Genomic DNA, 23,544 nt, shown 5'->3' with positions numbered 1-23,544 from the left:
TTGTTAAGTTATCCTATAATTAAGGAGTATAAACAACAATCATGTGGCGTTCTCGTTATTCATATCTTTATTCTTCGGGTGTATTTGGAAATAAGCCTGTCATCCCCAACCCGGTGGTCTCAAGGTACTCCATGATGTCAGCCAACCACTAAATGCCCATCTCGCAATTCTCTTCCAAAAACCTCAAAGCCTCTTCAAGCATCTTGACCACCCCCAGGTAACCCACGAGATCCAATTGGGGATTAGATAAAAACTTATCAAGCCCATGAATATCATCAGACACCTTGAGCACAGTAGTGGCAGGAACCACTGCACGGTTAATATGACCCGCAACAGCCGAAAGAGCATTCTTCTAAGCCTTAATTGGTATAATTGGCGCCTCTAGAGACTGCGACTGCTGACTAATCTCAGCAAATCTAGGCCCAGCTTTCTGAAGCGACAAACCTAGTGCCTTTGATTCCTCCAAATTACTACTCAGAGATTTCCTAGCAAATATCAAATGCTCCTCAATCCCTCTATTGATCCAAACCCATCAAATCACAATCAAAAGCATTAGGTGGATAGAATATGCAATAAATACAAAAAATCTATTTTGCAGGGTTTTGGGAAGGAGGGTGTTGCTATTTGACTACTGAATTGAACATGATTATTTTCAAATCTGAATTAAAAGCAGTTAGAGAATAACAATGCTGGATGGCTTCGGAGGGACAATGATGTACACAACCCTTGGGAATGAAGGCACCAGGGGCGAAGCTTGTCACACACAACCTTGGGAATGAAGGCACCAAGGATGAAGATTAATAAACACTCTCAAAGCAACATAACCACTCTAGGATTTGCCAACAACAATCTTCATCAAGAACGGCAGAGCAAACCAATCATGAGCAGCAAAGAGGATGTAGTAGAGCCCATAGTAATGACAAATACACCCGAAGATAAAGTATGAACAATGAGAACACCACATGATTGTTGTTTATACTCCTTATAGGATAATTGAAAAACAAAAGAGGTTTCCGGAAATAAAAAATGTGTATTTTTCAGTCGCATGAATAGTGTTTCTATATATATATATATATGTACTATGTTTCTTTGTTAAAAACACAGACAGATAATAGTAATATAGTTAAGTCATATATACATTTTCTATTCCTTGATTCTGCATCATTGCTTCTGCCTAACTGGCAGGTGGTATTATTCTTTACTTGTCAGGCCATTCCATCTTCCAAATTCAATATGGTATCAGAGCCTACTTTTCTAGGGTATGCAAAACATCAAAGTTGTATTTTTCAGTCGCATGAACATTAAAGTTACTGTTCACACAAACCCTAATTTTTCAAATTACTTGCTTTTGGCTTCTCTCTCTTACCAAAATCTGAAAAAAAAAAAAAAAAAAAAAAAAACTTTTGTTGTGGATGTTCTTATGCTCTATTACACATCTACTAAATATAATAGGAATCAATGTTGGTAAAATTATAACGGAATTAAAAATTATATTGGTGTAATAATGTGAATTGAAACTATAAATTATATTTTATTCATTATACAATGATAAGACATTTTCAAAGTGACTATATTTAAATTTTTACTTTTTCATTTATATACAAACTTTATTAACTTTGGAGTTGTGGAATAATATGTAGTTCCTGATTGTAAGATGTGATTCTATTTTAAGTATACTTTTTTATGTCCTTTTTAAAAATAATAATTAGATAACGGAGTTGAGTGTTTCACAAAAAATTAGATAATGGAGTGAAATATTGTGGCCAAAAAAAAGAGAAGAAGATTTGAAAGTTGGTTCCACCAAAATCTATCATTAATTAGCATAGCTGGCTAAGAATAGCTAATTGGGTGTATAGATGTGCTGTTGTGTTGATGAGATATTTGATGAAACCAAAACCAAATTAAGGTTTATCAGCTAGCAGATCCACATCCATGAAAATATTAATCAACTAATAAACAGCTATTTAGTCTATCTATTTAATTATTTAATATAATTTAAGGGATTTGAAGAAACCTAGGATATAGCGGACCAAAATTTGAGGTTAGAATAATAGGGTTTGGCACATTAATTATTTCAATATTAAAATTTGTTTGGCAATTCCATTGGATTGTGATCATCCACCCCCCCTAATCTATATACCTTTCATTTGATGCATTATGCTCATTATTTATTGACTCTATTACAAAGTAATATATGTTCTATATTATTGGAGATCGATTCTGTGACCTATCTTCAAGTAAAGTTACATATGCGTTATCTGAACACAATATTTTTAGCGAAATATGAATTACAAATTTAATTATTGTCAACATTATTAATAATAGATACGGGATTTTCTTGATAAAGTTATGATGAAATTTTGAAACAAACATTTCTCAACAATTACGTTGAATATGGATCGCAAGTCGCAACTAGTATCAGAAACCCAGAAGATTCGGGTTACGTGACTTTGAGTGACAAAGTAAATATGAAAATATTTTGGTATATAATATAGATAAATTAAAGATCAAATATGTCCTTGTCGAGATATAAATAAGTACTGAAATTACGACAAAATTGTGGGCAATGTTCACGAAGAATAAGAACAGAAAAGAGAATACCACAACGTAAGTACCTAACTCAGTGCAAAGTAGGCATCAAACCTTTGAAGTGACAAATTTCGACTAAAACCAGCATTATTGATATTTGAAAAAAAAATTATAATTTATACCTCTCACAAATATGTCATTGTGATGGTTAGAAGGAGAACAAATGAAGAAAGAAACAAGGAGCAAGGAAAGAAATATGGTTTTCGAATAGGAAAAATGACAAGTAACAATATTTATAGTACTAATAATTTATAGGACAATATATATATATCACGTTTTGAAAATTATTAAAGGCAACATTTATAACACTAATAATTCATGTGTGACATTAATAATTGACATATTTATAAGGGTCATAAATTACAATTTCCCCTTGATGTTTTTTGTCACTCAGTGAAATTTTATAGTATATAATTGTTTTTTAAATTTTAATTGTATATTTAGATTAGATAAAATCTGTCTTGACAATAAGTAGGTTGTTAATGGATTTTATTTTTATCGGCATTGAACTTGAAAACTAGATTAACCGTTATCTTATAATTATTAGATTAATTGTTCTATCAATTTAGTTAAAGTTGGCTTGAACAATACCACTAACAATTGGAATGGTCTGTCAACAAAAAAACATACTCCATATATATATATATATATATATATACACGATTGAGAACTGAATGAATTGTATTGAATGAGATAATAATAATAAAGAGTAGACAATAAGAATATATACACGATTAGGATAAGGAGTTATAAACATAGTCTTAATAGATTTAATCTACCAATCAATTTCCTTCTGTCCTATTTCTTCCCAAAAGGTTGAATCCCTAAACTTCTATCTTATTTCTAACAAGGCATATTAATGAGTTTTTTTTCTTATTTTTTGCTCTCGAATTGGTTTATTGTGCAAATTGGTTTATCTCATTCGTTGTGCTCTAATTTTTGTATCAAAAATATTTCATGACAATAGTACTCATTAATAAATATGTCCTTTTAATTTATTCCCAAACAAAATGACCTAACTGGTAACGATCAGAATTGACACAATATGAGAAAACGTAAAGGTTAACGATTAGTATTTGACTCATTTTGAGAAAACGCAAAGGTAAGCCTGAAGATTGCAGATAGCTTATGAGGTTAACTCATGACTTATCATTCGAGACTCAAAATTAGTTTGACGTAACTGTAATATAATGTAAATAAATAAATAAATAAAATATCATTCGGGACTCGGAATTAGTTCGACAAAATGTATTATAATGTAAATAGTAATGTAAATAAATAAATAAAAAGAGAAAATTTCAATTTTGGTCACATGACTATAGGGGCATTGTTAATTTCAGCACCAGATTTTCAAAAGTGTCAATTTAGTACCTTGACTATGTAATTTTTGTCAATTTTGGTCACTCCGGCCGAATTGAAGGTCAAATTTGGCCGGGAAAATTTAATCAAACATTTAGTCTATAATCTGAGGGGCAAAATCGTCTTTTGATCCTTTCTAGACTAAATGTTGGATTAAATTTTTCCGACTAAATTTGATCGTCAATTTGGCCGGAGTGACCAAAATTGACAAAAATTACAAAGTCAAGGTACTAAATTGACACTTTTAAAAGTCAGGTGTTGAAATTAACAATGCCCTTATAGTCATGTGACCAAAATTGAAATTTTCTCTAAATAAAAATTACAAAATAGTAAACTAGTGAGTCAACCGCGTTGGGATAAAAATTAGAATTGCACTCGTTAAGGAACGAGGGACACTGAAACCGTCTGGATTCTTGATCCCCAAGTAATACGGTGGGGCCCATCCCTGAAGCCTACTTAGTCACCCATTATAAAACTCTGTTTCACGTCTAGAACCCTCTTGCGATCTTCTCGGCCATTGTTTTTAATGAGCAATCGAGTCGTCTGAACTCACTAGCTATACTATCGCCGGAGAGATGGTGGAGGATGTTGGCGGAGCGCCGTTCCCGGTGGTGTTCTTCGACGGCGAGCAGGAGATGGATATCGGGGACGTCTATATAAACCCGATGATGGATTTCAAGGCTTTCCAGCTTATGCTTAGCCAGAGGATTGGGATTTCCCCTAACCAGATTTCGATTTACCTGTGTAACAGCAGCAAACCGGACCGCAAGAAGATTCCAATCACCGGGAAGGTAAACTTCGCGTTCATCGCTCGCGAGAAGGACTGCTACTTCCTCGCGGTGTTGAAGAGGTCGCGGAAGTCGCGGAACCGGAAGGCGAAGATGAACGGCGGCGCGGTGGTGGATTACGGAGATTATATGTCGGAGAACGACTTCGCGCATTCTCCTCAGCCGGAGAATTTGATTTTGCTACGCCGTAACCATCCGCCGGAGATGAGCGTGAACATGAACCCGGCGGATCCGGTATTCCCCGGGTTCGGACCTTCGTACTACGACCAGATTTCTCAGGCGGAACTCGCCGGCCTGAACGATAGGCTGCACAATTTCCAGATTCAGAGGGAGAATTACGCGATGGCGATGGCGAGAATGAATCCGAACCTGATGCATCACGCGATTCCGAGCCCTAATTTGGAATTGGATCCAAACACTTTCCCGAGAATCGAAGATACCTACCGGACGGTAACGGCGAAAACGGACGCAACTACCTGCAAGGAATGTATCAGTGCGAAGAACGGAAAACCCGCCGCGTTCCACCCGTGTGTAAACGATCCGGTCCTCAAAGGATGGTTCCGGAGTCGGGCCGGGCCGGTTCGACGCACGCCAAAAACTCCTCGTTGAACGTTCACGTGGTTTTATCTTCTCTTTCATCTTCCCCTTTATTTTCTCTTTTCGGTTTTCGTGTATAGAATAGCGCTGGGAAGCTGCAATCCGCTGTGGGCGGCTACATTGTAGACTTTATTATTTTAATTGACCAATTTAACCCTTCTGGGGAATGGCACAAACCGCACAATGAAGGAATTGTCAACTGTGTCTCACATCGCATTTGTTTGGATGTTTTTTGGAATTTCCTTTGAAACAAAAAAAGGAATTCGAATTTTAAATTCGAAAATTTGTTTAATTCCGAAATTGAAATATTAGTTCTGTCATCAAGGCCAATTCGTTTTTTTTTTTTTTTTTTTTTTCATTTCCTGAATTTTTAATAATCAAGAGTTTTTGAATACCATAGTTTGAAGTGTTTGAACGCGTGGACGGTGTAAAGTTTTGGACGGCTCCTAATCATGTGAGAAAAACACAATTCTCCGTGTGATGAAATGGTAAAAGCTGCCAAACCATAATAATAATGCCCATCGCAATTTCTCATCTTTATTAAGTAGGAAAAATTCCTCATCCCAATGGTCTTTTAATTACCATACAAAAAAATTGATTCGATTCCATAATAACAATATTAATAATGCCATATAATTATGGTTCACAATTTAATATAGTTATAGGACTATGAAATAAGTCTATTTTTATTATTTAATTATAAAAAATAACAATTCCTTCATTAAGGAATAAGGAGTGAATCAATAAATTTCTTTTTAACTTTAACCTCCCATAATTTAATTGTGGTGGCCAAGTTTCAAAATCATGGTCACACAATGGGTGTGGTGGTGACCATGAGTCATGACCATCCAACTTTAAAATATCCACTCTGCATGTCATAAGGGCATCCTCAATAATTGAGACTTTTTTTTTTAATTATTGATACTTTTTTCTCAATTTGTTGTGGGTCCCAACATCCACCTCATTCTCCAGTATCTCACTCAATTGTTCTTACATCAAGACATCGAATTTGTTTGGATGTTTTGGGGAATTTCCTTTGAAACAAAAAAGGAATTCAAATTTTAAATTCAAAAATTTGTTTAATTCTGAAAGGAAAATTGGTCAAATACATCATTCAACTTTCGGTAAGAAGTTATTTTTAGGCCCTCAAACATTTAAAAGTTGCAATTAGACACATTAACAAATTAATTTAGTACATTAAAACCTAAAACTCTAAATGTAAGTCGTCGAAAAAGGCAACCAAACCGGTCGCGTCCTTCTCCGTTGCTGGAGATGGCAACCAAACTGGTTTCCATCTCCAACGACGGAGAAAGCGACAGGTTGTGCGGTGCGAAGTTCGGACGACAGAAATGTGATTCAATAGCGAAATCCATTGGCGTGTAGAATTTCGTTCAGCGTTAAATTCCTTCACATCATCAAATTATTTCCATAATCTCAGTAGCTTTTTCATTGGCGGCATTTGATTCTTGGCTGGGGAGCGATTTTCTGGATTAGGCAGCAAATTCTCCGGTCGACAGCTTCGTAACTCCAGTAAGGCAGCAACAATCTCTCCAACTAGGCATCATATTAAATTTGGTGCTCCTCCTTTTACATAGGTTTTTTTCCTTAATTCAATTGGTATGGATTTAGCTAATAGGTTGCTATTCAATTAGCAATTTTCAAATTGCTAACATGATGTGATGATTACGAACTGAGCTTTCAATTTCAATTGATGATGTTGAGTAATTAACTTAGTTTAATTTGGTAATTGTTTAAATGATTTGTATCTTCGTCGTACTTGGAATCATCATGTTTGGCTAAGCATGGTTGCCTTCACCGGAATGTCACCGGAGTTTCGCGGATGAATTATTGACATGCGGTTACAATTAGGATTTTGGGCCTTAATGTAATAAATTAATATGTTAATGTATCTAATTGCACCTTTCAAAAGTTTAAGAGCCTAATTAACTTCTTACTAAAGTTGGGAGTGTATTCCACCATTTTTCCATTATGAAATTGAAATATTAGCTATGCCATCAAGGCCAATTCGTTTTCTTTTCATTCTTTTTTTTTTTTCCTTAATTTTTAATAATCAAGAGTTTTCAAAACCATCTTTTGAAGTGTTTGAACGCGTGGACGGTGTAAAATTTTGGATGGCTCCTAATTAAGGATGTCAACAGGGCGGGGGACATACCTCATCCTCCCCCTGATTTTTTTCCCATTCCTTGTCCCCGTCTTCATTCCCTCCGGGGATTATTCGGGGACGAGGAATAACCACCCTCGTTAATAAGTTATTAAAAAAAAATTAAAGATTAAAAACATTTAAATAAATAACGTATATATATTCATCCCAACTTAAAGTAGTATTCAATATTTTACAATTAAACATATTATTTAAATATGTATTTCATAAGCATGACATAAAATGAAAATAATGCTTCTAAAATTATATATATATTAGTCGATCTGCTGACTAATCTCTTTGAATTTCTAATATGCTCCACCAAATGATAACGGGCTTCCAAAGCTTCCTTCCTTCTAACTTTTTGCATAATTACTAGTAAATTACTTTAAAATTCAATTCGTTTAAATTCACTCCTCTAACTTGTGATCAAATTATAATGAATAGTCAAAGATGCAATTGTTATTAAAATGGTGCAAATATTCCATCCCGCGTTTCCCAATGAAATTGTTGTAATATATTGTTTGTAATTGTTGGCCTTTCGGGCACCCTATTAGCGCCTAACGTCTCCTAATAATAATACAACAATAACATGGTATCAATTCAATTCTCACATCATTCCAAAGGTAAGTAAATTCATTCGTTTGGTTTGAGGGAATTGTAATTCCGCAGAATTAAAATTTCCTCATTTTTAAGGAATTAGAATCTCATGCTCCTCTTGGTATTTCGATTCCCTGAATTTTAAGAAAAAAATGACTTCGAGAAAAAATTGTCCCTCTATTTTTTAAACATAAAATTAATATTTGATATCTCTTTTTCGATTATAGCGGGTCTTGTTCTTTTACTCAGAACGTCAATTAGTAGTCCAATCTCAATTAAACATGTTTTCTCAAAACTCGCTTATCTATTTTATTGTTTTTGTTACGCAATTTTAAAGTTTATTTGAGCGTGTTACATAAAATTTTAGAAGCAAAATTTGAATTTGGTTATTTAAAATTTATAATAATAATAATATTATTATAATAGTATATTATTATTATTATTAGTAATAAATATTGTCATTTTAGACTTTATAGTTTATACTACTTTTTTTTCGCCTCGACTGAGGCTCAAACTCATAATCTTCCAAATGTAAGTCCAACCCGAGTATCATTATTCACTTTCAATTCTCATATATACCAAATATTGGAATTTCAATTATAGTACTTTTATTCTTGTAAGCCAAACAATGAAATTAAATTACCATTTTATTCCTACATTATTCTTCTCCCATAATAAAATTATAATTTTTTTTCTACCTAATTGACTAATTTCAATATTTCATCCCTCTAACCAAGCCTCCCGTGATTGTAAAACTAAAAATGAAATTTAGTCTATTTATGGTAAAATATTGTTCCACTAGTTGATAAAAGTTGTATTAAAATCTAACATAACATTCTAATTTAATTATGATTAATACTTTTGTAAGAAAAGTAAATAGAGAATATTTCTTGACGTGTTATCGTATATTGTCTCAAACTGTTATATGAAAAAGAGAATACAAAACAGTATAAATAGGTACAAATAGAACACACGTTTTCATATGCCTTACCTCTTTAAATTCGACTGCCATACAAATATAGAATATAAAACTCTATAAATAAGTGCTAGAAAACTACAAATAAGAAACAAGTTTTCATATACCTTAGATATCTAAATCTCTAAAATTACCTAATTTATAGAAATTCTATATTCCATAACAACTTTATATATATGGTAACACATATTTTGATTGATTGACTCGTGCATTCTTTGATTTGTGGGGGAGCCAATCTATTTTAAGAAGATTTTGAAAAAGAGAGACAATACTTAAGTATTAAGTACTTACTAAAAATTAAAGAGAAAAATTTAGAAAGTTGCGAAATAGGTAATAACGACTGCATATAATATAACCTATAAAAGCGGTCATCTTAATCTCCATTGATTTTTGGAGAAGAAGAGAGCAAGCAATGGCGGTCAATCGGGAGGAAATCCTCAAGGAGAGGGCGGCGTTCATAAGGGATTCTCTGCACAAGAGCCAAACCATCATCGAAACCGTAACCGCCATGCGTCCCACTCAGGTCCCATTTTTCGTTAATGTCTTTTCTGAGAGAATAATCAATGTAGGGTTGTTTAATTGAATACGGGTGTATCTTTGTGGCTATGAATTTGGATCTGAATTCAATACGTGTAGATATGTCTCCTAACATATATAGTAACATGATAATATATTCAAGTATATACGCACGCCTTATGCATGTCACTGGGTCACGGAATGTTTTGAGTTTTGGATCATATAGATACAAAGGCATTCAATTAGAAAGGCACACAAGAACCTTGACAAGACGCTTCAGGCAACTCAGCTGATTTTAAGTCAATTTGATCTTGCACGGCAGGTATGATTTGTTTTTTTTATATGTTTGTTCATCCAGCACTTATTGATCTCCTATTAGTTCTGTTAATTACTTTAGTATTTATTGTATGATGATATCAATGTGTCTATGCTTGATGATTTGAAGTCTGCATTACAAAAAAATTGTTCTATTCTATTAATGTTTATTTGAGTGTCTTTGTATACTCACATCATTGGCTACTTCAATTTTTCAGGCAGAGGCAAAGACACTAAGAGGGCCACATGAGAATTTGGAAAGTTATCTGGAGGATCAGTTGAGGGGTGTAATTAAACGTTTTGATAGTGACAACAACTTTAAGGGTGGTGTACTTAACAAGTATGTTGGTAAACTAGAAGAGGATCTTCGTCAGCTCCTTAGCGCATACAGGTTTGCTAATTATTCATTTTACTGTTCTCAAATTTATAATATTTTTGGTATTTTTGGTATTTTGAGAGGCTTATGGGGTTCTCCAATGCTCTTATGTTACCTTCTTTCAGCTGTTAATACCATACATACCTGTTTAAATAATGTAATTCAATTATCCTTTTCTTGAAAGTTTTTCTAGTTTTATTTGATGCATTGCTGCGGTGGCCAAGTATTCATTTATTGATTGTTATATCTGTGCTCAAATCTGAAAATAATCATGTTTAATTTGGACGGATCTCAGCAAACCGGTTGAACCGGGTCTTTTTGACGGTTTGCCTCAATCTCTACGTCCATCTCCTGATGCTGGCTTGAAACAGCAGCAACAAAAGAGTTTAGGAACTGCTGTGTACCACCCACCAGCTCTTGTTCCACCACGAGTTCAAGCTGGCCACCATCAGGAAGTGTTCAATATTTACAGGTGAAAGTTTCAAAATTTTCAGTGTGTGGTATCATTCTTGAATATTACTCATATGGCTCCTTTGTTCCTTAAACACCCATCCCGCATTACTCAGTGTGGGAAGCAAAACTTCATGGCTGGGATTTTAATTACTTGAAGCATTCTGTTGTGCATATTTTGTTCACTTGACTTCAGTGTATAATCCCTTGTTTATCCAGAGATATCCGAGTTTCATCTGTGGAGCAGAGTCTCAGAAAACTAGGAGTGGAAAGAGTGAGTAAAGAAGATGTACAAAAGATGCAATGGGAAGTTTTTGAAGCAAAGATTGGAAACTGGATTCATTACATGCGGATTGCAGTGAGACCCATCTCTGATTCTTCTTTCTTTTTATGTTTCCCTTGTATTGACTGCCTAGTCTTGTTTGTTGAAACATACAGGTCAAAGAATTGTTGAATGCTTACTTCTCTGAAATAAGTTCATACTTTCTTCCTTTTCCATTTTTTAATTTTGTGGTGAAAACTGTTAATGACAGATGGATATAATTTTTGGAAGGAAATATTGTACTGAAATGCGAGAAGCTACTATGATTTTGACGAAGTGTTTGGCTGAGACTTCTCAAGAGACCTTTGTGGACTTTGAAGATGCAGTGGAGAAAGATGCCACGAAAACTACTGTTCATGATGGAACTATCCATCCTCTAACAATCTATGTGATCAATTATGTCAAGTTTTTATTCGAGTAAGTCTACTTAATTGATTCCATTTCTTTTTCTGCATTTTCTGGGTGGTAAGGTCCAGATTTCTTGTTCTTCACTTCTGGCATGTTGCCTTTTCTGCTTCCCAATCCCACCAGTTTAGTTTTCCTGCTCTGCTCTGCTCTGCTCTGCTCTTTAATGTTGGCATGTTTTTCGTCTCTTATTTGATGTTATCTATGAACAGCTATCATTCAACTTTGAAACTACTATTTCGAGAGTTTGATCACACTGATGCAGACATCCAAATGGCGTCCATAACAACACGAAGTATTCAAGCACTCATAACTAATCTGGATGGGAAATCTAAGCAATACAAAGACGCTGCATTGACTCAATTATTTATGATGAACAATATATACTACATTGTAAGATTTGTCCGCAGGTTAGTACTGTCTTTCATCATGTCCATGATAATATTCATTTACAGAGTAATATTGCACAGGTTCAGTTTCTTTGATTATTTAGGTCAGAAGTTAAGGATTTGTTAGGCGATGATTGGGTGCAGATACATAGAAGGATAGTCCAGCAGCATGCAAATCAGTACAAGAGGATCTCTTGGTCTAAGGTTTGTACGTTTAGCAGCTTTTAATAACACACACTTTTATATACATCTACTAGTATAGGATTGGAATTATTGGCACCTATGCCTTTTGCACTAAATACAAATATACAACCATATTTACTTTTGAGATTATATTGTACTGGATATTATAAGAACAACGTAACTAACAATCAATAGTATCTAGACAATCCGAAAAGTATAAATGATTGGATCCATCCTGTACTAAAGGTAAGGTGGCACAGTACAGTGTCAGGACCTACATGGATCTTTCATTTAAGCTAGCAAAGAAATAAGTGTGAGTAGATGGAGGGAGCTGATCCTTTACGTTGTTGAATTGCATGCATGGTACAGATTCTTCAGTGTCTATCCATTCAGGGAGTTACCCCGGAGAACAGTTCCTTCATAATTTGTTCTCCCCATGTTACCAGCAATGTGTCAAGAGTGACAGTGAAAGACAGGTACAAGACGTTCAACGTCCTGTTTGAAGAACTTCATCAAAGGCAATCACAATGGACAGTTCCGGACAGCGAGTTGCGCGAGTCGTTGAGGCTGGCGGTTGCCCAACTTCTCTTGCCTGCTTATAGATCTTTCATTAAGCATTATGGGTATGTATGTATGTATGTATGTTCTATCTTCTTTCTCATCACTCAAAAACATTCAAGAATTACACTATCTATCTTGTTAGGCCTATGATTGAGAACGGCAAGAATCCTTCCAAGTACATCCGCTTCACTCCTGAGGATCTTGAGAGGAAACTGTCTGAGTTTTTTGAAGGAAAAACGTGGAATGAGCAAAGGCGATGATAAATTCAATTGTGGATATCAAGCACTAGTTTTGCCTAGAAGAAGATCGAGCTTAATTCTGTTCTCATATTATTATTTTAATTTAAAAGTATATGAATAATGCATTTTGATGCCTCATTAACTTCTGTATCAATACCATACCCCTTTCTTAGGTATATCAAAATGTTTCATTTTTAATAATTGTTCATTATGCTACCAAATTCATATTTATTATTATCTATACTAATCTAATCTAATCTTACAAGAGTTCTTTTGTACCTTATTAGATGTTCTTTATATATTTTTAGACTTAATTATCAAAATGGTCCTCCGACTATGAATTTTTCTTAAATTGGTTTCTTGAATTTTAAGTGCACCCAAAGTGGTCATTCGACTATTGAAATTTAAATCAAAATGATCATCCGTTAGATTTGGTGTTAAGTGGTGCTAAAATGAATGGTAAAAATGATATTTTATATTATTTGTAGTTTAGAGCTTTGACCTGCCGATTACTTTTCCAAATTAGCGAAATTTTTTTTTGTGAGTTTATATTCTTTAATTTGCAAAAAATGTTTTCACTAATTTGGGGAAGTAATTGGCAGGTCAAATTAAAGCTCTAAACAACAAACAATATATAATGTCATTTTTATCACCAAATCTAATGGAGGACAATTTTGACTTAAAATTCAATAGTCAGAGGACCATTTTGGGTGCAATTAAAAGTCAAGGAGCCCATTTGAGAAAAGATCATAGTCGAATGATCATTTTGGGAATTAATTCTATTTTTTTATATAATTCTTTCACTAAATATGGTACAAAATTCAAAACTGAAAATAACAATCAGTGTTGTAAAAATCGGCCTAAGCCACCGACGAAGTACTAGTTGCTCCTAGGTTAAGAAGACTTCACTCCTATATGCCTTTTAGTCGGGCAATTGATTAGACGTCCCACTCAGCTAACTCGATTGAGTCTATGCCTAATTAATAATTTTATTAATTAAGGAATGAGTCAATAAATTTTATGTTTCAAATTTTTACCTCCCTATAATTGTGGTGGCCAAGTTCCAAAATCATGGTCGCAGAATAGGTGTGGTGGTGACTATGACTACCAAACTTTAAAATACCAACTTTGCATGTCATAAGGCTAGACCACGGGTGCAACCATCTCTGTCTATCATGGTTATGGATTAATTAACTCAAAGTCACATACCTCGTCAAGATGTGGTGACTATTATGTCACAAATTAGTTAACAAAGTCACCCTTCCATCACGAAGGGTGACTTTTTTTTTTTTTTTTTTTTTTTTTTTTTTTAAGATGTTCTTTATATATTTTTATATAATTCTTTCACTAAATAAGGTACAACATTTAAAACTAAAAATAACAATTAGTGTTGTAAAAATCGGCCTAAGTCACCGACTAAGCACTAAGTGCTCCTAGGCTTAGAAGACTTCACTCATATGTGCCTTTTAGTAGGGCATTAGGTGTCACACTCAACTTACTCAATGCGCCTAACTTGACAAAGTGCTCCTAGGCTGAGAAGACTTCACTCATATGTGCCTTTTAGTAGGGCATTAGGTGTCACACTCAACTTACTCAATGCGCCTAACTTGACAGAGTGTTTTTTAGTTGCATTTATTTTACTCTCCACATATACAACCCGCCTCCATTGAGATTCGAACCATCTACCTCCCATATAAAAATACAACCAGATAACAATGAACCACAAAATCCTTCGTAATTTTATTATGATTAATACTTTTTATATATGGTAACACTTGATTGATTGATCAATGCCTTCTTTGATTTGTGGGAGAGCGGATCTATTATGCACTTACTAAAAAAAAATAAAGATAAAATTTGAAAATTAATTGAGAGTTAAAACAACAAAAAGTGGAGGAACGGAGGTGATAACGACTGCGCCTGTGTAAACTATAAAGGCGTTCATTTTAATCTCCATTGATTTCTGGAGAAGAGAGGGAGCAGCAATGGCGGTTAATCCAGAGGTAGCGATGGAAATCCTCAAGGAGAGGGCGGCGTTCATGAAGGATTCGCTGCACAAGAGCCAAACCATTACCGACAGCATGGTCACCATTCTCGGATCATTTGACCACCGCCTCTCCGCCCTCGAAACCGCCATGCGCCCCACTCAGGTCCCATTCTCTATCAAGATTTCGTTAACCTAGAGTATAATCAATGCAGGATTGTTTAATTTAATACACGCGTATCTTTATCACTATGAATTTGGATCTCAATTCAATATGTATAGATATGCCTACTAACATAGAAACATGATAATATCTTACGCATTGAAATGCATAACACTGAGTCACTGAAGTTGCTTGAGTTTGGATCATATAGATACGAACGCATTCAATTAGAAGCGCACACGAGAATATTGACAAGACACTTAAGACTACTGAGCTTATTTTAAAGCAATTTGATCTTGCACGGCAGGTATATATGATTTGTTTTTTTACATGTCTGTTCATATGATTATCAATTTGTGGATGCTTGATGGTTTGAAGTCTACATTACAAAAAATTGTTCTATTCATGTATATTTGAATGTCTTTGTCTACTTCAAATTTCCAGGCAGAGGCAAAGATACTGAGAGGGCCACATGAGTATCTGGAAAGTTATCTGGAGGCATGTGATCAGTTGAGGGGTGTAATTAAATTTTTTGGTAGTAACAAAAACTTTAAGGGTGGTGTATCGGTGATTAACCACGCCACTACTTTACTTAACAAGTCTGTTGGTAAACTAGAAGAGGAGTTTCGTCAGCTCCTTAGCGCATACAGGTTTGCTCGTTATTCATGTTACTGTTCTTAAATTCATAGTTTTTTGGTATTTTTAGAGGCTTATTCGCTTCTTCAATTCAATGCTCTTATGTTATCCTTTTCTTGAAAGTTTTCTAGTTTTATTTGATGCATTGCTGCTGCAGTGGCCAAGTATTCATTTATTGATTGTTATATCTATGCTCAAATCTGAAAATAATCTCAGCAAACCGGTGGAACCGGATCGTCTTTTTGACGGTTTGCCTCAATCTCTACGCCCATCTCCTGATGCTGGCTCGAAACAGCAGCAACAAAAGAGTTTAGAAACTGCTGTTTACAACCCTCCAGCTCTTATGCCACCAAGAGTTGTGCCACTTCTAAATGCATTGTCCCAACAACTGATTCAAGCTGGCCATCACCAGGATGTGTTCACTATTTACAGGTAAACGTAAGATAACAGGGATTTTAATTTTGGTGACTCTACTTGAGTGTATATATTCCCTTGTTTATCCAGAGAAGTTCGAGCTTCATCTGTGGAGCAGAGTCTGAGAAAACTAGGAGTGGAAAGAGTGAGTAAAGAAGATGTACAAAAGATGCAATGGGAAGTTTTGGAAGCAAAGATTGGAAACTGGATTCATTATATGCGGATTGCAGTGAAGCTTTTATTTCCTGCAGAGAAGAAAGTATCTGAACAAGTTTTCGAAGGTTACGATTCTATTAGAGATCAATGTTTTGCAGATGTTACTGCAAATAGTGTATCTGTCCTCTTTAGTTTTGGTGAGGCTATTGCGAAAAGCAAAAGATCTCCCGAAAAGCTATTTGTCCTTTTGGACATGTATGAAATCATGAGAGAAATTCAAACAGAGGTATAGAGAAGTTGGATGCTTAGTTCTCTGAAATAAGTTCATACTTTCTTCCTTTTCCTTTTTTAATTCTTCGGTGACAACTTTGATGACAGATGGATATAATTTTTGCAAGCAAACATTGTACTGATATGCGAGAAGCTACTACAGTTTTGACAAAGCGCTTGGCCGAGACTTCTCAAGAGACCTTCGTGGACTTTGAAGAAGCCGTGGAGAAAGATGCCACGAAAACGACTGTTCATGATGGAACTGTCCATCCCCTAACAAGCTATGTGATCAATTATGTAAAGTTTTTGTTCGAGTAAGTCTACTCGATTCCATTTCTTTTACTGCATTTTCTGTGATCAATTATGTAAAGTTTTTGTTCGAGTAAGTCTACTCGATTCCATTTCTTGTTCTTGATTATTTGATGTTATCTATGAACAGCTATCAATCGACTTTGAAACTACTATTTCGAGAGTTTGATGACACGGATGCAGACGTCCAAATGGCATCCATAACAACGCGAATTATTCAAGCACTCATGACGAATCTGGATGGGAAATCTAGGCAATACAAAGACGCTGCATTGACACAATTATTTATGATGAACAATATACACTACATTGTAAGATCTGTCCGCAGGTTAGTATACCCGTCTTTCATAATGTCCATGATAATATTATTCATTTACAGAGTGTTACACAAGTCCAGTTTCTTAATTTATTTAGGTCAGAAGCTAAAGATTTGTTAGGCGACGATTGGGTGCAGATACATAGAAGGATAGTCCAGCAGCATGCAAATCAGTACAAGAGGCTCTCTTGGTCTAAGGTTTGTTTAGTAGCATATAATAACACACTTTTATATACATCCACTCGATGGAGCTGATCCGATCCGTTCTTGAATTGCTACAGATTCTTCAGTGTCTATCCATTCAAGGAGTTACCCCGGGGAACAGTTCGTTCATAATCGATGCTCCCCCGGTTACCAGCAATGTGTCGAGGGCGACTGTGAAAGACAGGTACAAGACGTTCAACGTCCTGTTTGAAGAACTTCATCAACGGCAATCGCAATGGACAGTTCCAGACAGCGAGTTGCGTGAGTCGTTGAGGCTCGCGGTTGCTGAAGTTCTCTTGCCTGCTTATAGATCTTTCATTAAACGTTATGGGTATGTATGTATGTATGTTGTTATAGCACTCTCTATCTTAATATTTTCAAGAATTATAGAAAATAATGATGATTATGTTGTTAGGCCTATGATTGAGAATGGCAAGAATCCATCGAAGTACATTCGCTTCACTCCTGAGGATCTTGAGAGGATGCTGTCTGAGTTTTTTGAAGGAAAAACTTGGAATGAGCAAAGGCGGTGATAAATTCAATTGTGGATATCAAGCACTAGTGTTGCCTAGAAGAAGATCATATCGAGCTTCAATTCTGTTCTCATATTATTATTTAAATTTATAAGTATATGAATAATGCAATGCCTCATTAAATGCTGTATCAATACCATACCCCTTTCTTTGGTATGTAATTTTTTGTTTTAATTTCGGTGTAGATATATACCCAAATGTTTCATTTTCAATAATTGTCCATTATGCTATCAGATTCTTTTTTTTTTTTTTTTTTTTGTCTGTATGTTGTACACTTCGGAATTCGGATTTGATTCTGTGGCATTCCTTCGAGAAGAGTTATAGAGGTGTCAACTGAGCACAAGGTGCTTGGCGCCAGATTCATATTAATAATATGTGAAATTATGTATGAATGCAACACCAAACAAACACCAAACAATTAGGTATGCTGTGCGATAACTTTAAGATCAGAGAACAAAAGCTATTAATTTGAACATAACAAATTTATGTCTCATCCTTTAATTTGGCCATGAATTTCATTCCCCCACGGTTCTGTAAATTAGATAGGAAGATACCAAACAATACAGTGGCTCTGGTTTCGTAACACCACAGCCAAAAGCCAAAAAAAGGTAATCGGGAAATTTCGGGTAGGTATCGACTATGAGTGGTGATGGTGTTGTTGAGTTATAAGTCACATAGGTACGGGGAGCTTCAATAATTGTCTAAAAATAAATTTAGAGAATTTATATGTGTACAATTATATATGTTTTCAAGTAAACAATTAAACTTTTTATGTGAGTAGTGCAATAGTAATTTAATTTTAGATTAATTGAATCCTAACACAAATATCACATCGATGGTGATATTGGACATGGGCTGAAGATTTATTGGGCTGACCCTGTTGGTCCGGATAGGTCCAGGGGGTTCGGGTCAGGGCACTACGGCGTGGGGTTAGGGGGTGCCCGGCGTCAGTGGCCGGAAAGGGTCGCTGGTTGGGGCCAGATGGTGCGCTTGTCGCGCGGTTGGGCGCGGGCGTAGCGCCCCTGTGCGAGGCCACGGGAGCGGCGGCGTACGGTCTCCGGCGCCGGGCGGGCCGCCCGAGGTGCGCAGGTGCAGGGGAGTGCGTAGGAGAAGTCACGAGAGTGTCGGTGCATGGCGAACGTGCGGACTGTTCTGCTATAAACGAGGGAGTGGCGTCTGATTGAGTAGTGGGACACGTGGACAACCAAAGGGGGAGGGGGGGCCCTGGATCTGTGGTTAAGGGCAAGCAACACACGACAAGCACTATGGTCTAGTGGTCTTTAGTCTATACTTTCAACCCAGCCACCTGGGTTCAATTCCTACCAGTAGCATATCTAGCTATAGTCCACCCCATGGGCCTTGTTCTTTGTATTTGGGGCCGCCATTCTAGGCCTGTACCTCGGGCTAGTCCACCCCGTGGGCCTTTGGCCTTGTTCTTTGTATTTGGTGCCGCCATTCTAGGCTTGTACCTCGGGCTAGTCCACCCAGTGGGCCTTGTTCTTTGTATTTGGGGCCGCCATTCTGGGCATGTACCTCGGGCTTGCCCACCCCGTGAGCCTTGTTCTTTGTTTTTGGGGCCGCCATTCTAGGCATGTACCTCGGGCTATGTATGTGCTATTTTGAGCTTAACGCCCCAGATAAAAAACCTAGTGTTTTCTACCCCGTCTTGTGTCTGTATACCCGGTTTATGATGGATCCGTTCCCAATAAAACCATCCCACCTTGAATCCAAATTGGAATCTTTAGATTCAATAAAGAAATATTATATTATAATTTATAAGGCATATAAAAACGTAGTAAATTAATTAGGCATTGCATATTTGCATGGAGGAGCACAAAATACGAAACAACATACATGCAGGATACCCGGCCACTTAACCGGGGCAGACATATCTCCATCTCCTCCTCATTTCATTCTAATTTGAATTCAAGTTTTTTTCAAAGTTTTTTTTTTTTTTTTGAAAAGAATTTGAATTCAAGTTTAACCTATCAATCATCTTTTCTTTAATTTTTTAAATTTAATTTATCGCTAAATCCTTTGAATTTGATATCTTTTCTTCGTCTTCTCCAGAAACTTAGGGGAGATAATGGACAAGAAGTCCAAGGTCTCCTCCCCACCCGACGAGGATGAAACAAAGGTGGCGGTTTTGGGATACCCTCCACAACAATCGCCACTCCCCCATCACCATCATTATCCCGGTTACCCTGTTCCGGCGCCCTATCATCCCGGATATCCGCCGTCTCCGTCTATCTCGCCGTACGCCGCCGGCCCCCCTGGGTACCCTAACCAGCCCCACCAATATCCTCCCATGCAGAATTACTACCAGCCGCCGCACCACCCCGGGTATTACAACTCCGCCCCGTTGCCGCCGCACGTGGAATTCGAGCCGCGGCCGAAGATTCTTTTGGCGCGGGTGATTCTGTGTCTCTTGGTTTTCTTGATCCTCGGGACGGTCGCCATGAGCCTGCTGACGTATATCGTCTTCGGCTCCGCCGTCCCTTTCTTCGACGTCGCCGCATTTTCCGTCCCGTCGTTCAATCTCTCCGACAAGTCCCTCGCCGGGACGTGGCAGGCGAATTTCTCCGTGGAGAATCCCAACCACGGCCTCGACGTGATGTTCGAGCGGGTTGAGTCCATGGTTTATTACAACGAGTTCTTGTTGGCCAACAAGATGGTGGAGCCCTTCGAGCTGAAGAGGAACGCGAAGATGGTCCTGCCGGCCCGGATTTCGAGTCCGGCGACGAGAGACGGCGGCAACGAGAGAGAGCCGCCGTGGAAGGAGATGAAAAGTGAGCTGGACGACAGCCGGGACCTCGAGTTCCAGGTGGCGTTGGAGGTTCTGGCGACGTTCAAATCCGGGTCGGATTTGAGCCGGCGGATGACGTTTACCGTTTCTTGTTATGGGTTGACAGCCCACTTTAAGGATCCCGGTGTCGGAGTTTGGGATGGTGTTAAACCCAGTTGTACCGTATTGTTTTAATCTAATTTTCTTTTAATTTGCTTCTCCCGATCCTTAATTTTTATTTTTATTTTTATTTTTACCATAGACCTTGTGGTCCACCGGTATCGGGTTGTTGTCCTATATAAGAGGTTTAGAGTTTGAGCCTTGTGTAGGCGTAGATTGTATATCTGGGTATCCTCTTTCTTTATAATAAAAAAATATTATTGTTATTATTTTTTAAAACCATTGTTAAATTTATTCCTCAATGTTATGTTCAAACCCTATTTTATATATATATATATATATATATATATATATATATATATATATATATATATATATATATATATATATAAAGAAATTAAACTAATTACAATCAATCATCATTTTTTGATTAAAAAGAAAAAGGAACACTGGAAAATATTACCCTTCTCAATTGTCGATCCATTGTTGCCGGTTGTAAGAGATGGATAAAATTGATGCCGGAACTATAATGGCCTATAATAGTATGTCATTTACCGTTTTTTAGACTTCATTACCATAATATAACATGTTAAAGTTTAAAAGTTTAGGAGGCTAACTGACTTTTTAAGTGAAGTTTAAAGGCGCACTTATTTGATATTTTTCCAAATGAAGAATAATTGTCACCATAGTATAATGATCTCCAATATATACAAGGTATAATGCAACGTGACTATTTAAGTATTTATAGTAAAGTACTAGTGCAACTATGAGTTGGAGTACCAAAATTATACAAATCAAAATACAGTAATGATATCATAATTTTATTGCATGAGGTATTGGATGTATATATAGTATGGACCTAAAAAATCAAGTCCACACATGTCAAATATGTGACACGAAATTATGTGCCAAAAATTGATATTATAACTTAGATAGGTATGTATATGTCCTCATGCCACTGCAACATTTGTATGAGTGTGCAACCTTTGCCCCACTTGCAAAAGTAGCATTAGCCCTTTCCCATATCAACAAATGAATTTCCTTTCAATCAATTTTTTATCACTTTCTCATTTTGTCTCTTTCATGAGGACCCTTCTCATCTGCAGCTTCAATTAAATTGGGTGGTGCTCATTTTTTTTTATAAAAAATAATTGTTCACAATTGGTTCAGTATTGCACAAAATACCAATTTTTGATAAATTAAACATACTAATTTAACATTCTTTTTGTATTAGTATTGATATGTGTATTTTTAGGGATAAAATTTTTGCTGAATTTCTTAATTCTATGGCAAAATAACTTTTCATCATTCTTAAATTATAGAGAGATCTTTTGTTGTTCAATTGTTTGTGAAGTGACTCTCCTGAACGAGAAAGTCATGGATTCGATCCTCAGTGAAGTTTTATCAACGACTATATTAACTCTTCATGTTTTAATAGGTTGAGAAAGTAATTATGAACAAATATTACAGAATTATCAGTAAAAATTAAAATGAAATATACGAAGTTCAAGAATGATTTTGTAGGGACTTTATTCTTTATAAGTACACTACAACTGTCAGAATGTCAGAACCAAAAGTTGGACTGTATGTTGGGATCTGTACATAGAATTTGGGTTTATTATTAATTAAAAAAGAACGACAAAACCACAGCCCACATGATGTTTGCCGATACCATTAACGTTAAATAAACTATTTATTAATTAAATATAAAATAACTAATTAAATATTATTATATGTAAAAATTATGATTTGAAACCAGAAAGTGATGAATATAACATTATTTGTCTCCAAATAACATACGTTTTAATATCTCATGCATCATGTAATTTATAACATTTTAAAATTATGAAAATATCACTTAAATATGCCATATAAAATTCATGACATTGATACAACGGCAACCGCTCTTATGTCCTTTTTATATTTTTATCACTTGATCGGTTGCATTACATTTCCAGAAAAAATGAAATTCTTACGTCTTATAATATTTCCTATTATAGTATAAGTTTTGCCAACTAATTTGATGGTTGCTTGTTTTATACGTTCCTAGGTAACAATAAAATTTGCTCCAAATTTCTCCATTCACAAAATTTGAACTCGAAATTAAACTCTTTACGTACTTCTAACTTATGTTATTGGTCATGTTTTTATATTTTATTTATGAAAGTTTTTTTGGCTAAATTAAATTGTGATGTATTTCCCAAAAAGATAGAAATGCTTTTTCATTAGTCTCTATCTCATGAGTCACTAATTGAAAATAACATAGCTTGGTAGTGTGTGGTATGGTGAGACGTGTTAATCAAGTTTGTAAAGATGCATGATGCAGCATCTAGTGGTTTAACTAATGATTCCAAAAGCCAAACCAAATAATCATCTCACTACACCGTAACTAATACATACACACATATATACATTACTTTGTCAACTTAGATTTTTAAATTATTTCAGTTACACTGCGTGAGATTCTATGTCAGTTATTACGGAAATTTTAATAGTTAGCTTTTTGCGTACAACATTCGGTAATTTCACAGTCCATTATGAGAGTAGTTTGAATTCGTTTAAGAAAAAGTCACACCCAGAACTTTTTAACATTGTGTAGTTTTATAAAATTGATCATTCAACCGACTTAGCAATTGCATTAATAGTAGTCTCGTTGTGTATGTGTCACATGTTACTCGAAGATGATAGGTGTTGGAGTATAGTGGAGTGCAGCGACTGAAATAGATCAGAACTGTATGTGAGTAATTTTGTAAATGTACTGAAAACTGCATTATATAAACTCCCAATATCATATTTTAGCCACCTAATTAGATCCCTTCATAGGTGGG

General features: G+C 35.8%; 3 protein-coding genes across 3 annotated transcripts; all 3 read left to right on the top strand.

Annotated features, from left to right (window-relative positions):
- Nucleotides 1-9,482: 9,482 nt before the first annotated feature.
- On the top strand, nt 9,483-13,024 carry LOC109181067 (exocyst complex component EXO70A1-like). Its single transcript, XM_019330822.1, has 10 exons — nt 9,483-9,593; nt 9,813-9,908; nt 10,120-10,292; nt 10,573-10,749; nt 10,947-11,085; nt 11,261-11,466; nt 11,667-11,864; nt 11,948-12,047; nt 12,396-12,649; nt 12,730-13,024. The coding sequence occupies exons 1-10, from the start codon at nt 9,483-9,485 to the stop codon at nt 12,845-12,847; spliced, it is 1,572 nt and encodes a 523-aa protein (XP_019186367.1). The 3' UTR covers nt 12,848-13,024.
- Nucleotides 13,025-14,703: 1,679 nt separating this feature from the next.
- On the top strand, nt 14,704-18,027 carry LOC109181066 (exocyst complex component EXO70A1-like). Its single transcript, XM_019330821.1, has 10 exons — nt 14,704-14,976; nt 15,185-15,280; nt 15,418-15,623; nt 15,826-16,041; nt 16,114-16,465; nt 16,558-16,763; nt 16,889-17,086; nt 17,173-17,272; nt 17,356-17,609; nt 17,694-18,027. Exons 1-10 carry the CDS (start codon nt 14,812-14,814, stop codon nt 17,809-17,811), a joined length of 1,911 nt encoding a protein of 636 aa, XP_019186366.1. The 5' UTR covers nt 14,704-14,811; the 3' UTR covers nt 17,812-18,027.
- A 1,870-nt stretch (nt 18,028-19,897) lies between these two features.
- On the top strand, nt 19,898-20,791 carry LOC109181114. Its single transcript, XM_019330868.1, has one exon. It carries the CDS (start codon nt 19,898-19,900, stop codon nt 20,789-20,791), a length of 894 nt encoding a protein of 297 aa, XP_019186413.1.
- The last annotated feature ends 2,753 nt before the right edge of the window (nt 20,792-23,544 follow it).

The sequence above is a fragment of the Ipomoea nil genome, unplaced genomic scaffold, assembly GCF_001879475.1.
Source record: "Ipomoea nil cultivar Tokyo-kokei standard unplaced genomic scaffold, Asagao_1.1 scaffold1043, whole genome shotgun sequence".
Classification (NCBI taxonomy): domain Eukaryota; kingdom Viridiplantae; phylum Streptophyta; class Magnoliopsida; order Solanales; family Convolvulaceae; genus Ipomoea; species Ipomoea nil.
The sequence above is the reverse complement of the archived record's forward strand: the minus strand, read 5'-3'. Positions and strand labels throughout refer to the sequence as shown.

Bases quoted from the DNA above. Each gene is read 5' to 3' on its own strand.
- LOC109181114 (XM_019330868.1), top strand. From the start codon at position 19,898: ATGGACAAGAAGTCCAAGGTCTCCTCCCCACCCGACGAGGATGAAACA.
- LOC109181066 (XM_019330821.1), top strand. From the start codon at position 14,812: ATGGCGGTTAATCCAGAGGTAGCGATGGAAATCCTCAAGGAGAGGGCG. The intron at 16,042-16,113 runs GTAAACGTAAGA...TTGTTTATCCAG, and splicing joins GATGTGTTCACTATTTACAG to AGAAGTTCGAGCTTCATCTG. The intron at 17,610-17,693 runs GTATGTATGTAT...TTATGTTGTTAG, and splicing joins TCTTTCATTAAACGTTATGG to GCCTATGATTGAGAATGGCA.
- LOC109181067 (XM_019330822.1), top strand. From the start codon at position 9,483: ATGGCGGTCAATCGGGAGGAAATCCTCAAGGAGAGGGCGGCGTTCATA. The intron at 9,594-9,812 runs GTCCCATTTTTC...TGGATCATATAG, and splicing joins CCGCCATGCGTCCCACTCAG to ATACAAAGGCATTCAATTAG. The intron at 12,650-12,729 runs GTATGTATGTAT...CTATCTTGTTAG, and splicing joins TCTTTCATTAAGCATTATGG to GCCTATGATTGAGAACGGCA.